The sequence below is a fragment of the Rhyacophila brunnea genome, unplaced genomic scaffold, assembly GCF_057557595.1.
Source record: "Rhyacophila brunnea isolate RB1 unplaced genomic scaffold, BYU_Rbru_1.0 scaffold_4, whole genome shotgun sequence".
Lineage (NCBI taxonomy): Eukaryota > Metazoa > Arthropoda > Insecta > Trichoptera > Rhyacophilidae > Rhyacophila > Rhyacophila brunnea.
Window position 1 is genome coordinate 25,845,509 of NW_028233068.1, and position 15,024 is coordinate 25,860,532.

The 15,024-nt window shown below is 32.6% G+C and overlaps 2 protein-coding genes across 2 annotated transcripts; both read right to left on the bottom strand.

Annotated features, from left to right (window-relative positions):
* Positions 1-3,869: 3,869 nt before the first annotated feature.
* LOC147067150 (uncharacterized) lies at positions 3,870-12,890 on the bottom strand. The gene is made up of 3 exons (XM_085954265.1): positions 12,718-12,890; positions 4,621-5,009; positions 3,870-4,544 (listed from the first exon to the last, which is right to left on the bottom strand). Exons 1-3 carry the CDS (start codon positions 12,791-12,793, stop codon positions 4,353-4,355), a joined length of 657 nt encoding a protein of 218 aa, XP_085810391.1. The 5' UTR covers positions 12,794-12,890; the 3' UTR covers positions 3,870-4,352.
* GatA (glutamyl-tRNA(Gln) amidotransferase subunit A, mitochondrial) lies at positions 10,871-12,655 on the bottom strand. Its single transcript, XM_085954264.1, has one exon. It carries the CDS (start codon positions 12,523-12,525, stop codon positions 10,999-11,001), a length of 1,527 nt encoding a protein of 508 aa, XP_085810390.1. The 5' UTR covers positions 12,526-12,655; the 3' UTR covers positions 10,871-10,998.
* Positions 12,891-15,024: the final 2,134 nt, after the last annotated feature.

The window sequence follows — 15,024 nt, forward strand, 5'->3', positions numbered from 1 at the left end:
TCTTGGTTGCGTGATGGTGTTTCTGCTAAAACACTTGATCCGTTTGAGTGTGGAAAAACATCTTTCACTTTCCACTGATGTCATCGGAATAGTGCAAATAATCAGTAAAACCGTTTTCATAAATGTGTCAATAAGATTTTTTTCTATTAAAATCTTTAATAATGCTGAGGCAATATCAGCATTATAAAAAATATCCAAGCTGTAAATAACAGACAATAATTACTAATAATATGAATCCGCTTTCGGGAGGTTTTACTGGGCGTCTTACGTGCCTTGAGCGGCTCGCGCAACTCAAACGTATAAATGTGTGTGAAAATGTTCATAGACAAAGTCTTTTTTTGGTTATACGTTTATGCGGTTAGAGTACGGAACGCGCCTTGGCGACAGTGAGTGGCGCTGAAAGAAGTATTGCTATCTCACGCTATCACATACAGACGAATATTATTGCTGTCGCACTCATTCTCATTACAAGACATGATTGCTTGAGCGATCGACGGAACGCGCTCCTGGCGAGGTATTTGGCAAAGCGAAACCTACACGGGCGATGCCGGCACGTCGCGTAAACATGAACATTGTATGTATTTAAAATAGCCGGTTAAAAATACATACTTATTAGAATTTGTTTTTGTATATGAATTAATGGCTACGGTAATAGATCAGAACACTTTTATAAATGAAATACTTATTTAAAAAAAAAATCTTTTCGCATAAATTGAGTGGGTAGGTGTTCACCGCTCCAGCGCTCTCAAGGGCGCATCGCCACTGCTTATAACTAAGCATTTTATTTCTTAAACTATTGATTGCATACATCATCTTTCATACTTTAATGTTACCTTAGTGTTTACTTTTCATCTTCGTCCGGCATGTTACTTCCATATACCGGACGAAGGACTTTACGTAAGAATAAAATATTAAGCAGTTGAGCAAGGTGTTTTATAAAGCCGTTTCTAGAGGTCAGGGTTACGTTTCAGCTTATAATTACTAAATGATTATTTTACACCGGGAGAAGCCCGCCTGTAACAGGGATGTGTCACTACTGAGTTCACAAACCTTGGATTTTTTACATGCAATTTCAACCATATGTGTGGAAACTTTTTCAATATTGTCGGCATGTAATCAAATCCCGGCGGCATCCTGTCCGGTCGGATTTTATTGCTTAAGGTCGAAATGTTTTTAAACGATCGACACATGAACAGTTTGAAGAAAATTTTTGACGATATTTTAGCTCGGTATATCCAATAAGTAGCTCGTTATAAAAGTGAATAAATGAATGGAGAAAATCATACACTAAAATGTCAACGAATGTTTCCTCATTACATCTGAGATCTCGCTATATTCGTGATCGTAATAACCGAGCTCGACTGTATATTCATCGCACTAGTACAAAATTTAACCAGTTCTACGTAATATACTACGTTTGTTAATACTTACATGGAAATATTTTATTTGTTTTTTGTGTTATTCTTAGTGCCGGCATGTGCAAAACAAATTGAACCTATTGTTTGTTTGTTGCTCTATGAGTAGAATTACCCATGTAAATATGTTAGAGGTTGCTACCTGGCTCGCTGAGCCTAAAAATTTTACCTGGCCCTTTAAAAGTTTCCAGACCCCTGCTCTATAATGACAAATAGCAATAACTATCTTTTAATATATCTTTTAATAACAAAAGACATTAACCCTTTTACTCCCATTCGGCCGATATTTCGGCCACCATACCTATGCGAAAACTCTATCTGGGCCGATCCATTGGCCGAAAGTTTGGAACCAAATTTACGATTTATTCCAAATTTTTTCCTGGCATATTTCGTCTGGTGTAGACAAAGCACTATATTCACTCTGTGTCGGGTGTGACTAATATTTATTTTAGTGTCACACTTGTTTATAATTGTCATACCCTAATAACTCACAAGTCATAATTGCTCTTGCTGGCAAACTCGAGACCAAAGAGGGTCATAAAAATAATAAAACATTATTTTTATGACACATTTTAAATTCTGATATTTCTTTTAGTTGTTTTATGATTCATATATCACATTACAAAATGAATTTTGTAATTTTTATGAACTGACAGAACAAACAATGGAAATTGGTAGATGGTGAAAAAATACATGAATAAATATTATTATAAATGATTTAATGCTTTGAAATTTATTTTTGAAATTACTTCATTCCCATATCAGTTAGTCCTCGATACTGTATCGAATTCTCTTGCGATTTCGTGAATTGAATAATATTCTTGAATACCTTGACACTATACGATTTTTTTTGATTACTTTATAAAAATTCTATTTCATAGAGAAATAATATGTTTATTTTTTTCTGTTACTAGATAAGAATAGATTATATTATAAAATTTGATATATCAATTATAAATAAAAAAATGTTGTCACACTTGTTTTGTAGTTCAAACATAGTTTTATCCGTTCATTTCTAAATAAATATTGATTTTATTGTTTACATTATTTTTTTCTTTTGTTTTATTGATGTAAACTATCAATATTATTACTTATTATTGCTTTATACACCCACCATTGAGAACACAAAAAAAAAGTTTCAAATTTTTAAAACATGTCTAGAATTATTTATTTAAAAAAAACTAAATTAACGATTTTTTTGGCAAAAAACGCTTGGGAGTTTTCACATATATGCTAGGCTAAATCAGCTGGGAGTAAAAGGGTTAAAATGTCTGAGCCCCCCACTCCTTTCTGGCAATAAAAAAAACTAAAACCTAAAATATATTAAACTAGAAAGACCATAAACCCAAAAACAAATATGTAGGTAGGTACGAGGGTGGGTCAATAATTCCTTAGAAAAAAGCATTAAAACAGTTTTTATTTTTGTATTTTTTTTTTATTTCTCAACATAATCTCCTTGGAGCTCAATACACTTGGTTAGACGTTTCTCAATTTTTTTTAAACCGTCAGAAAAATAAGTTTTCGGAAGGTCCTCAAAATAAGCATTTGTCCGATCGATGACTTCTTCATTTGAAAAAAAACGTTGTCCACTTAGCCATTTTTTTAAGTTTGGGAAAAGGAAAAAGTCACTGGGGGCTAAATCTGGCGAATACGGTGGGTGGTCGACCAATTCGAACTTCAATTCTTCAATTTTAGCCATTGATCGTAAACATGTGTGAACACGGGCATTGTCCTGATGAAAGAGGATTTTTTTCCTGTTTAAATGAGGCCGTTTTTCTTCAATTTTGTTTTTTAGCTGGTCCAATAAAGATGCATAATAATCCCGTTATTGTTTTTCCTTTTTCCAAATAGTCAACGAAAATAATTCCACGTGCATCCCAAAATACAGTAGCCATAGCCTTACCAGCTGATTTTACGGTTTTCGCCTTCTTTGGACATGGTTCGCCTTTCGCAATCCACTGCTTTGACTGTTCTTTCGTCTCGGGAGTATAGTGGTGTATCCATGTTTCATCTACAGTCACAAAGCGACGAAAAAATTCATCCGGATTGCGTTGCATGAGCGACAACAGGGCTTTAGAGGCCACCACCCTATTGCGTTTATTGTCGACTGTGAGCAAACGCGGCACCCATCTTGCAGAAACTTTTTTCATGCCCAATTTGTCATGTAAAATAGAAATGACGCTACCTTTTGAGATCCCTGTAACCTCAATTATCTCACTCAACTTTAATCTTCGGTCACTTAACACCATATCGTGGATTTTATTGATCATTTCTGGTGTAGTCACCTCTACAGGACGTCCTGAGCGTGGTTCATCCTTTGTTGATGTACGACCACGTTTAAATTCATTTAACCAGTTATAAATAGTTGCAAGTGAAGGAGCAGATATGCCGTGAACTAAATACAACTCATTTTTTATTTCCTTTGCTGTTAACCCTTTTATATTAAAAATGTTTAATAACAGCTCTAAACTCAATTTTCTCCATTTTTGTAAACAAGCAAATTGTTTTTTTAAATGTACGAAAATAAAAAACAACAACCCGACCAATCTGATTGAAACTTCGCAGCATACTGAATCGGTAGTGCCGCTGCATGAAAACAAACCGCTTACAGTACTAGTCGCGCCACCTGTCGGCTTTTCTAAGGACTTATTGACCCACCCTCGTACCTTAAATCCTATCACATTTTTTTTTTTGTATATTATTTATTATTATTTTTGGTTGGAGGTTCACACCTCCTGTGCTTCAATGGAGTACCACCATTGTGCTGGGTGATAAAAATGAGAATTCTGCAAGTGCCATAATAATTATTAAAATATGTACATAATGTGATTCTTGTATTATTTCACCAAATACCAAAAGAAGTTTTCTTATTTATGACAAAGCTATTTATTATTTGTTAAATAAAATTTTCAATTATGCAGGATGTAGAAGCACAGTTTATTTATCAGATTCAATTGATATATTTTTAAGTTTCAAAAGATCTTTCTTGGCTGTTCTAATCATAGTTATGTTTTCAGCCGTTCCTTTAGCTTGATCTCGCTCCAATTTTAAAGCTGCTAATTCATCGATCAAAACCTTTAATGATTCAGGTGTGATCTCCGGTTTGATATTGAGTCGGGCTAATTTAATCTGCAAAAAAAAATCATTTAAAATAAATTGTGTGAAATCAACATACAGTATCGTGTGCAGTCATTGCCATAAATACCTTTCCTTCCTGAAGGTTCTGTTCGTAACTAGAAATCTTGCTTTGCAGAATAGATATTTCCTTTTGCATCATCTCTGGGCTGGGTAATTTTTCCATTGTGTTTCTCACTAATTTTAGTTCTTCCTTAAATTTCTCCAGTTCCTTAGCATGTTTTACATTCTCTCTATTCCTCTTTTTAATATCTTGGCGCAGCATCAGTATATATTCTTCATATTTCATACTTCTACAAATTTCATCGGCATACCAAAGAGACACACTTCCTTCTTCCATATTTTTCACATCAATAATTTTTTGGTACATTGCCATTTTAGAAAGTAATCTATCAGCCTGAGGGGATAAATCTTCGATGTTGATGCCAAGCTTTGATAGTAGAATGTCAATCCGGTTCACTAAAATGAAATTTCATACATATAACATTATAAGTATGTATTCTACTTGCTTACTTCGTTGCGAGTGGAATATTAGAAATGCAAAATATTTTCATAGGAAAAGATTTACAGCTTGTAAATTAAAACTAAATAACTTCTTTTCTTATTCCATCTGGCATATTTTTGTTTATGAGTATTGGCAACACTGATACCAAAATCCAAATTTAAAACGGTTTTTTGGATTGGTAATATTTTTTTAGAAAATAGCCCGATACTGCATTGGAACAGCCTTTCACCAAGTGCTTTAAAACCAATGACATTAATATATGGACGAATCATGTGGAAAAGAAAATGACACACAGTTTATTGTCGGGTCTGCCGAATGGCATAATCTGTTCTAACGCCATTACAATAAAGGTGATATTGCTATAAATTCCTGATGCTTTTTGTTGGGTCTGCCGAATGGTTCGGTTCGAACAGGTTCGCTAAAATGAACATTGACATTAGAAAGACTGCTCTAACGCCATTACAATAAATGTGATATTGCTATAAATTCCCGATGCGTGATATCGCATAATGGAAATTGCGTCACGCCTACCTAAACATACGAATGCGCGAATTTATTTGCTAGCTACTGTATTGAGTGCGTCGTCCATTAATAATGTCATTGTTTAAAACACTAATCCTGTGAAATTAAGCAACATAGTAACCAAGAAGTTCCTTTATTTTTATCTCCTATTTGACAAAATTTTTCAAGCTCTATTCATTAAAAGCTGATTTATAGGTACACTATAAGTGTCGCTAAATTTCAAAACCCGCTATAACACTTTTTAGAAATAATTAAGATATATATATCGTTGGATTCGTTATTAAAATCTCTACATGAAAATTTCATCGCCTCTTTCAAAATCCGCTACGATTAACTGTCATTTATGAAACAAAATCAATGTGTCTATCAAATTCCGCTATAACACTACTGAAACATTCAAAAACCTTTTTAGTTCAAAAAGTTTTTACTAATTTTCTCAACATAGAGCCGATAAAAAACATTTTCGAAAAGTTTTCACATGCATGTAGCAATATGTACTCACCTGGATCTAATTTAACCGTAGACGAAAGATTAGCTGCCTTTAGAGGTAACTGTTCATTTCGTGTATACATGAAAAGTAAACCTGGAAAGTATGGTATTAAAATATGGACTGTTGCAGATTCGGCTGTTTCATATATTTTAGATATGCAGGTATACACAGGTATGATGAATAACGTAAGGGAGGTAAATCAAGGACAACGAGTAGTAACAGATTTAGTACGGAAATATTACGGTTCAAACCGGGGAGTTACCACTGACAATTTTTTCACGTCGATTCCATTGACGGAAAATTTATTGGAAAATAGCATCACTTTGACAGGAACCTTGAGAAAAAATAAATGGGAAATTCCAGCTAATTTTTTGCCAAATAAATTAAGAGAGGTATTTAGTAGTACTTTTGGATTTACCAGCAGGTTAACTTTAGTTTCGTATGTTCCGAAGAAAAATAAAGCAGTATGTTTATTATCTAGTCAATTTCACGATGCTTCAGTTAGTGCGTCAAATGAAAAAAAACCCGAAATTATACTCCATTATAATAGAACAAAAGGAGCAGTTGATACAGGTGATAAAATGACCGCAGGATATTCTTGTGCGAGACCCACCAGAAGATGGCCATTCAGGCTTTTTATGGAAATGATAGATATAGCGGCTTTAAATGCTTATTATTTGTGGGTTTTAAAATATCCAAATTGGAAGAAAAATGATAGAAGTAGACGAAAACGATTTAACCGAATTTTAGCTGATGAGTTAGCAAGATCTAACGTAGAAAATAGAAAAAACAGTACAATAAAATTTCACATTCAACAGCAGGATGCTATTAATTTTTATTTGTCAGAAATTAGTTCAAGTAGCACAAATTTGGCCCCCACAAACGTAATAGAACCCAATCCTCCTGTGGCACCAAAGTCAGGATGTTGTAGATATTGTACGACCTCTAGAAGAAGTCGAATATTTTGCGAAACATGTGAAAAACCTGTATGTGTGGTACATAGGGTTGAAAGTTTTAATTGCCTTAGCTGTAATGAATCTAATAAAAAACAACATTCAAATTAGAGTAGCATTATGAAAGATTTTTAGATACTGGGGATATTATGTGTGGTGGCGTATTTATATATTTGTATATAATTAATTATTATGAAAAATAGTATGTGCATGGCTTACGTGTATTTTTAGATACCTTTGTATTTTGTTTTAACAATTTACATACTTTCATTACAATAAAATATTAAGAATTCATATCATATCAATTATAAATAAATTTCATAATCTTGTACCTACCCATTCAAATGTTACATGCAAAACCAAAGATGAAATCCATTTATAAGTATTCCACATTGAAATCAGATAGCTACATAAGTAATATTATGTTCTAATGAGTTTTAAACTATGTAACTTATGGTGCACCAAGGCTTTTAGTACGATATTCTAAAATATCCTTTTATGACGATATTAGGGTAAATAATACATACATATTATATTAGTTTTACTAAGAAGAATTAAAAAAAGATTCCAAATATTATTTTATTTAGTTTGTCCGTAATAAATTATATTGTAGTCATAAATAATTACTAATAGTTTTCGCCCGAAAATAATATTGAGTTCGGACGTGCTGACTGCAATGTTAACTGACTTTCCCTAATGGGTATGGAAAAATATGGGATATACTTGAACACATGTTAAATATTATGTTTTTTTCAATAGTTGTCTATGATAATAATATGCCTTAAAGTTTGTCACGTACATTTAAAGTGCATTCAATATTGAGGGCTGTCGGTATGCTTTGTTATATTTGGGTTTTATGGCCATAAAAGTACCCTACTTCAAAAGCTTAACCCATGGTGATGGCTTTTACATTTATATTTATTATTCTGCTCTGTGTATGTGTATACGAACCGCTATGATATCTTTCAGTAGGTCTCGTACAAAGAATAATAATTACTTACTTATATTTATTTTTATCTTTTCATTTTATACCAAATAATATTAAGTAGGTACCTAACTATGTAAATAAATAAATATAGTAAACCTGTTGCATTTATATATATTATGATATAATTTTAACTCCATGTGTCCCTAAAATCGGTGATTTTTAGGTAGGTACGAGTAATACATTTTAATATTACTAATTAATCATGTTGCTTTTAATTTCAGTTAAATAATGTTGTTTTATTTTTAAAATGTTATCATACTATATCTGATGTAGGTATAAACATAATATTATATTATTTCTCTGCACCCATGTCTGTAAAATCAATTCATTTTATGTAGGTTTACCATTTTAAATGGAAATCGTCCATACACAATGGTATTGACTAAATATGTAAATAGCATAAAATATCCTAATCCCCTGCGTAACATGTTTTTATGTACATATTATTATGTAATTTTTTTTTTTCTTAATATTTTTCGTTTAAGAGAATGAGTATTATTCTTAGAAATATAATAGTAGGTAGTTTTATTATTTAGGTTGTTTTATATTATATAAAGTTTTGAGTCTCCAGTTAAAATTTAAGTAGTTACTAATATGTAGATACCTATAGTCATTTTTAGTTTGTATAATATGTTATACTTAGAAGATTGAGTTAAAATTTAGTACTGTGGAATAGGCCTAAAGGGGAAACCACAGATTAAAAAAAACGCGCCATTGTACTGTACCTCCACGGTGGTGTGGAAATTAGTACAATTTTCCGTAAGTACGGGATCTTTCCCACCGTGATCTCCTGATTAAATCTAATGATTGGCTTATTATAATGTTGAGTATCTACGAAAATATATAAGTATTAAATTACGGTACCTATCATATATATAATATGTATAAAAGTAGTTTTTCTGGGGATACAATATTATATTAAATATATGTTTATGTATTTTATTATTGACTATAAAACCTCTTGTTATGAACTTATCTAAAAGTAGGTGTGATATATCTATAGTCTAAGAGGTATAGACTTAATACGTGCATATAAGTTCAAGTAGCGTAGTGATTTAATTTTTTTAATGTGTATTATTTCAACATAATAAACATAATATTAAAATATATTTAGTGGAAACTATACGATCGGAGTATTTTTGTTGTTTAATTATTCATATGTAAGTATATTTTTAATGTGTTTTAAAATCCGATTTTTAAATGATGGTGGTGTGATGAACGTGATGACGCAAGTCCACACAGATGTTATCCTACCTAATAACATCCCTCGTTCGCTTCGGATGAATTAGCCACCCCCACTCTTCGTGAAATGACAGCGTGTGTTGGTTGTTCCATTTAAAACAGATCGAGACATGCCGTGGTTTGGTTATGACGTACATTTATCGATGTTCGATTATTATACACGATTATAAGATAATTGCATGTGATATACACAGAATATCATGTTAAACGATGACTAAATAGTATTTAAAAACATACTTTACCTTTTGAAGCAATCAATTAGCTTTTAAAATGCCTTAAAATGCCAAATTTCTATCGGGACACTGAGTGGACAGCATGGGATCGGGCGTAATTTTTTTACCATGGTAAGGGAAAGGTTAAAATATGGTAGCCGTACTGATAAGCAAGAAGATGGTATTACGTTTCATAGGTAAGTTGATACATGTTCGTGACAATTTATTTGTATATTATTATTTATTTTAATATCAGTGACCTAGTGTTTCTTTAAAATAACTTAAATTATGGATATATTTACCTAATTGGTTGCATTTTGACCGCTTAAAAATACTATATAATGTAAAAAAACAGAAAATTATATTTTAATTCTGAGCGTTTAGTGCGAGCACTTTGGGCGAGCACTAGCGAAATGGTCTATGGTCTCGAACATTTATAGGCGAATGCGTTCGCTCACCCACAAACCAAACGCACGGCACGTAGCTTCATTTAGCAATGCAACGGGTGGCGTCTATATGTATCTATAGTCTATGGGTATACACTATTCTGACCTCAATTATCTACATTTATTTTTGACCATCAGTTTCATGATTATAAGAAAATGGTACAATTTAAGGGGGATCCTATATGCCAACAGAAAACCTAGCGTAAAAAGCTTGCAATTTTAGATTTTTTTTTTGATAATTTACAATTTCAACTGTATTAATTAATAAATATGTATCTGAAAACATTAAAAAGATTTTTTTTTAAGTTAAAGATAAACTTACAATTGTAAAAAAAATTTAAATTTGTCACATATTTGGTACATAGGTTACGTTATTATTACATTATTTTTATGGCTATATTTATTAAGTTTTCAATTTTTTACGGTTTAGATTTTTGACTAATTCATTTAATATTTTTTATATTTATTTTAGAAAACATTGATTTTTATAAAAAATGTAAATGTGTATAACTTGAAATCCTTTAAAAATGGACTCATTCTTTGTCATCAAAGGGGGGGGAGTGCGGGTAAAATTTATGTCAATAAAGCGTCACTTACATTGAGCTTCTTTACGAGCTGTTTGTTGGCGAATTTATAATCTGCCCGTAAAGTCGCCCAGTGTAATCATCGAACAAGCTAACAAGCAGGTTGTAAACACTCTACCGAGAAAAGTTGAAAGCCGGTCAACTTTACACGCTACACGCCGGCTTACTGCGTCTGCGCAGTAGCAACCTCCTGGTAAAAAAACGAACTACATTCTGTCAAAATAGTCGCTGGCTCGTGGCTTCTCAGCGAATGGAAAGTTTTGTGTGTAACCATCAAATCGCAGTAGCTGAATCGCCCGCTTTTAAATTCGCCAACAAACAGCTCGTAAAGAAGCTCAATGTAATTGACGCTTAAAGGGATAGTATCGTGTTGTAAGTTTGTGAAATACTGGGAAAAGAGGTAGTAGTATGTTTCGGAAACACTAGGAAGTTGAAGTGTGAATTCAAAATATTATAATAAAATATACAGCTAAATCAATTTATTTAATTAAAAATTCTGTTCAGTTTTAAATAACAATTTGTTGTCTAGAAAAATCAACCAGTGCTTCGATTTTTTTAGCAACTGAAAACAGTAACTTCTCTGATAAACTGGGTCCCATTAACTGGAGTGATAGCGGAAGATTTCTTTCTGACAACGTGATCGGCAAAGACAATGCCAGCACGCCGGCCATGTTCGCTGGCTGAGTGCAGAAGTCGTGAAACGCGCACTGGTCCCTATTGTTCTTCGTCATAAAATCGCTGTACAACGGAGCATCGCCCAATGTAGTAGGAGTCAAAAGAATGTCAATATTATCAACACTCTGTCTGTCAAAGACTCTTTCAAAATCTTCACTGATTAGCCGTCTAATTTTTAAAGCTTTAATAAAATATTTTTCATAATTCCTTGAGAGTAAGAAGTAATTTCCGGCCAATATCCTATTCCGTACGACTTCATTAAATCCTAGGGAGCGAGCAGTCGCGTACAGTTTATTAGTCGACTCGCAATCGGGTGGTCGAAGTCCATACTCCAGTCCATCGTATCTAGCCATATTGCTGGCCACCTCACATTGGTTTAGGACTGAATACACGGCAATGGAAGCAGACGTATATGGCATTGAAACCTTTTTAATCTCTGCACCCTCTTTTTCAAGCAGATCGGCAACATGCATCCACGTTTTGACAACTTCCTTTGACATATTTTCGCAATGATATTCTTGCGGTATTCCAATTTTAACACCTTTGAGATTAATTTTATCTGCATGTTCAGGAATTTCAATGTTATTAAACTTGTCTTTTATTGTGGTCGAATCTAGATTGTCCGGACCGGCTATACAATTGTATATTTTTAGGCAGTCATCAATGTTTCTGGTGAGTATTCCAGGTACGTCCATAGAATTTACTAAAGGTATGAGACCGTGTCGTGATACTGTTCCGTAGGTAGGCTTAAAGCCAACTAATCCACAAAGAGATGCCGGGTTTCTTGTAGACCCCCCAGTGTCCGAACCGATAGCGGCGAGACAGCTTCCCGAAGCGACTGCGACAGCGCAGCCCCCCGAACTGCCACCGGCGATCCTCCAATCAGAGCGGTTGTCCTTTAACACTTGTTTATCAAAATTTGAGCCCCATATATTTTTAGTAGGCCCATGTATAGAGTCCACAGTACCTGACCCCATTCCGAACTGATCCAAATTGCATTTACCCATTAGAATAGCACCTGATGCTTTTAATTTAGAAACAACAGTGGCGTCGTACGTCGGAATGAAGTTCTCTAGCATTTTGGAGGCGCAGGTTGTCGGAATACCATTCGTACAGAAGTTATCTTTGATTGCTATTGGAATTCCTGTCAGCGATCTCCTGGTTTTGTTTAGAATTTCTTCGTCACTTTGGCGACTAGTTTCCTCTGCAATCGACGAAGTAACAATAGTAAACGCATTAAGGGAATTAGTTTTTTCAATTCTTTTTAATGAAATATTCACGAATTCCGACGGTAAGAGTTTCAAATCATAATAAAGCTTCTGAACTTGTCGAATATTTAACGATATCAATTTATCCATTATTTTACGATCTATTTAAAGAGCATCTATATGCAGACGTTTGACTAAAATTTATTATTATTTTGAATTTGACAGTAAATTAATTTTTTAGGTTAGAGTTTTGGTTTAGTCCAAGCACCGGTAAGGTAAAACAGAAACCTACTATCCGTAAAAATTCAATAGCAATATTATTGTATTTTGAAATACACTCACCATACGCCTTATTTTCTGCTGCTATTGTATTGCTGTAATACTCCATAACTGATTTCGTCGATTCATTTTGTTCCATTTTATCTGTATGAGTATTTTTATTAGGCAAAAAAAACAATTTTTAATTCAATTTAAAAAATATACAAACGTCACACAGTGAAACCGAACCGATGAAATGGCTCCAGGGGGATGAAAGTTCCATACAGCGAACGTGACCACCTAATACTCAGTTTTCAGAATAGATGGTAGCACGGTCACACACGAAGTCGCATGATACAAGGCCATTTCAATGACCAATCAGAGCTCACCCATGGTCCAGCCAATCAACATTCGAGCTTTCGATCAGTCTTTTCAAATTTCATGTCAATTCTACATGATATTTTCAAAACAAAAGCAGTCGTCCAAGTGTCAAGTGTCAGAATAATATTGCTGTTCGGCGTTTTTAAACCATATTGATAAAAAGGTTTTGCAATCTGATAGCTGATAAAATAAGTTAATGGGTAAGTCTACTTTTATTATATTATGTTTATAGGTATATACAATTGTATGCCCCTTGAAATTTCTTTGCAGTCGTGGTATCGAAATAATGATAGTACCTTCCTATTGTAATTTTCACGTTTGCAAATCTACCAAGGCAAACATAAAAAATAGGTAGGTATATAAAGAAGATTATGTTTGAGTAAATTACGTACCTACCTATATAAAATGTCTATATTATATTTGCGCATTCGTACAAAAGTGTAAATGGCGACCATTGTCATTTTATATTTTGAGATTAAGTAGATTTTAAAATTATTGTTTCAGAATCTACATCAATATGTTGTTGATCGTCAAGCGATGAAAATTTATAAAGAAATCTTCAAGCTACACAACATATGAAATAATTAACGAAGTCATCAATCTGACAGGAAGTGCTGACAAATAATTTCCATGGTGGGAGTGCGTTACTATTATTATTATAACATAATTATGTCCTCATAAATTTATATTGTTACTCATAATTTGTCAATATGATTATCATTGCAATAAAGTGTACCTATCTGAATTGAAATATCGAATTTTATTCATTTTTGTCACAATTTCGTTTTTATAATTATAAATACTTTTTTGGGTTCGGATCTATGGTTCTGTCATAGCCAAAACTTCTAGTCACGCCAATAGATGGTGCCAATTATAGGGGGCATCTTCTTGTATGGAACTTACGAATCTATATATATATATATACGTCTGTTATCTATGAATGGCTCGCTCTATTGGTTAGAAATAATAGTTATGCTATTGGTTAATATTTGTATCCATAAAAGCATATATTGCAACATTAAGTACCGATTTAGATCGAAATGAAAATATTATTCATTAATTATTACAAAATCATAAAAAATAGGTTCCATGATTCCAAAGCATGAATCGCAATTTTGTTAATTCTTCAACTATTTTTTAGCCACAGATTTAAATATTATGTAATGCTTATAAATTTATAAATGGTTTAAGTACCTACATAAACATTACAATATATTTCAACACGCAAGCAAATTTAAAATTTTTCTCAATAATAATTTAGTTTAATGATATTTAAAGTAAATCTAGTATGTCATTGATTTGTTTTAATTTTACTAGGTACCTACTGATATTTTCAAATCCATCTTCATGCAATCTAGTTCACAAATTGTAATAAATTTATTGAATCAAAAAATATAGCTCTTGTGAATTTAGATCCAAAAATTTAAAATTGCAATTTTTGGAATACCTACCTACTACCTAGGTACCTACCTACTTGACGTGGCAAATTCATCCGGTTCGATTACCGTTGGCGGTATATAGAACAAAATTGTTGTCTTTGATTAAAAGTATATTAGTCCAGTGTTGCCATGTCTACTGAAATTTGAGTAGATCAATTGATATTTTTTGCCAATATACTGATTTTTTGTTTTTTTTCGTAATTCAAGAAATCTACTGATATTTGTGTTTCTCCATAATTGTAAATTAACTGATGATTCTTTTAATAATAAACTTGAAATGATTTACGCATGACCTTTTTTTTATGTTATACACTTCTAAAATGACATAAAAAGCATTGTAACTCTACCCAAGAGCGCCATTTTACCCATTAATATCATCATTGTTTACAATAAATTAATATTATTAGTTATTGTTATTCTTATTAGTTTTAAATCATATCTAATAAACCACATTTTTCAAAATCTACTAATATTTTATAAAAGAGTGGGAATTAATCGCACAATGCAATAATCAAAATTCACACAAAAAAATTACTTTAACATTTGGAAAGTAGTTTTCACATATATTAAA

Bases quoted from the DNA above. Each gene is read 5' to 3' on its own strand.
- GatA (XM_085954264.1), bottom strand. From the start codon at position 12,525: ATGGATAAATTGATATCGTTAAATATTCGACAAGTTCAGAAGCTTTAT.
- LOC147067150 (XM_085954265.1), bottom strand. From the start codon at position 12,793: ATGGAACAAAATGAATCGACGAAATCAGTTATGGAGTATTACAGCAAT. The intron at 5,010-12,717 runs GTGAGTGTATTT...ATTTCATTTTAG, and splicing joins AGCAGAAAATAAGGCGTATG to TGAACCGGATTGACATTCTA. The intron at 4,545-4,620 runs GTATTTATGGCA...TTTTTTTTGCAG, and splicing joins AGAACCTTCAGGAAGGAAAG to ATTAAATTAGCCCGACTCAA.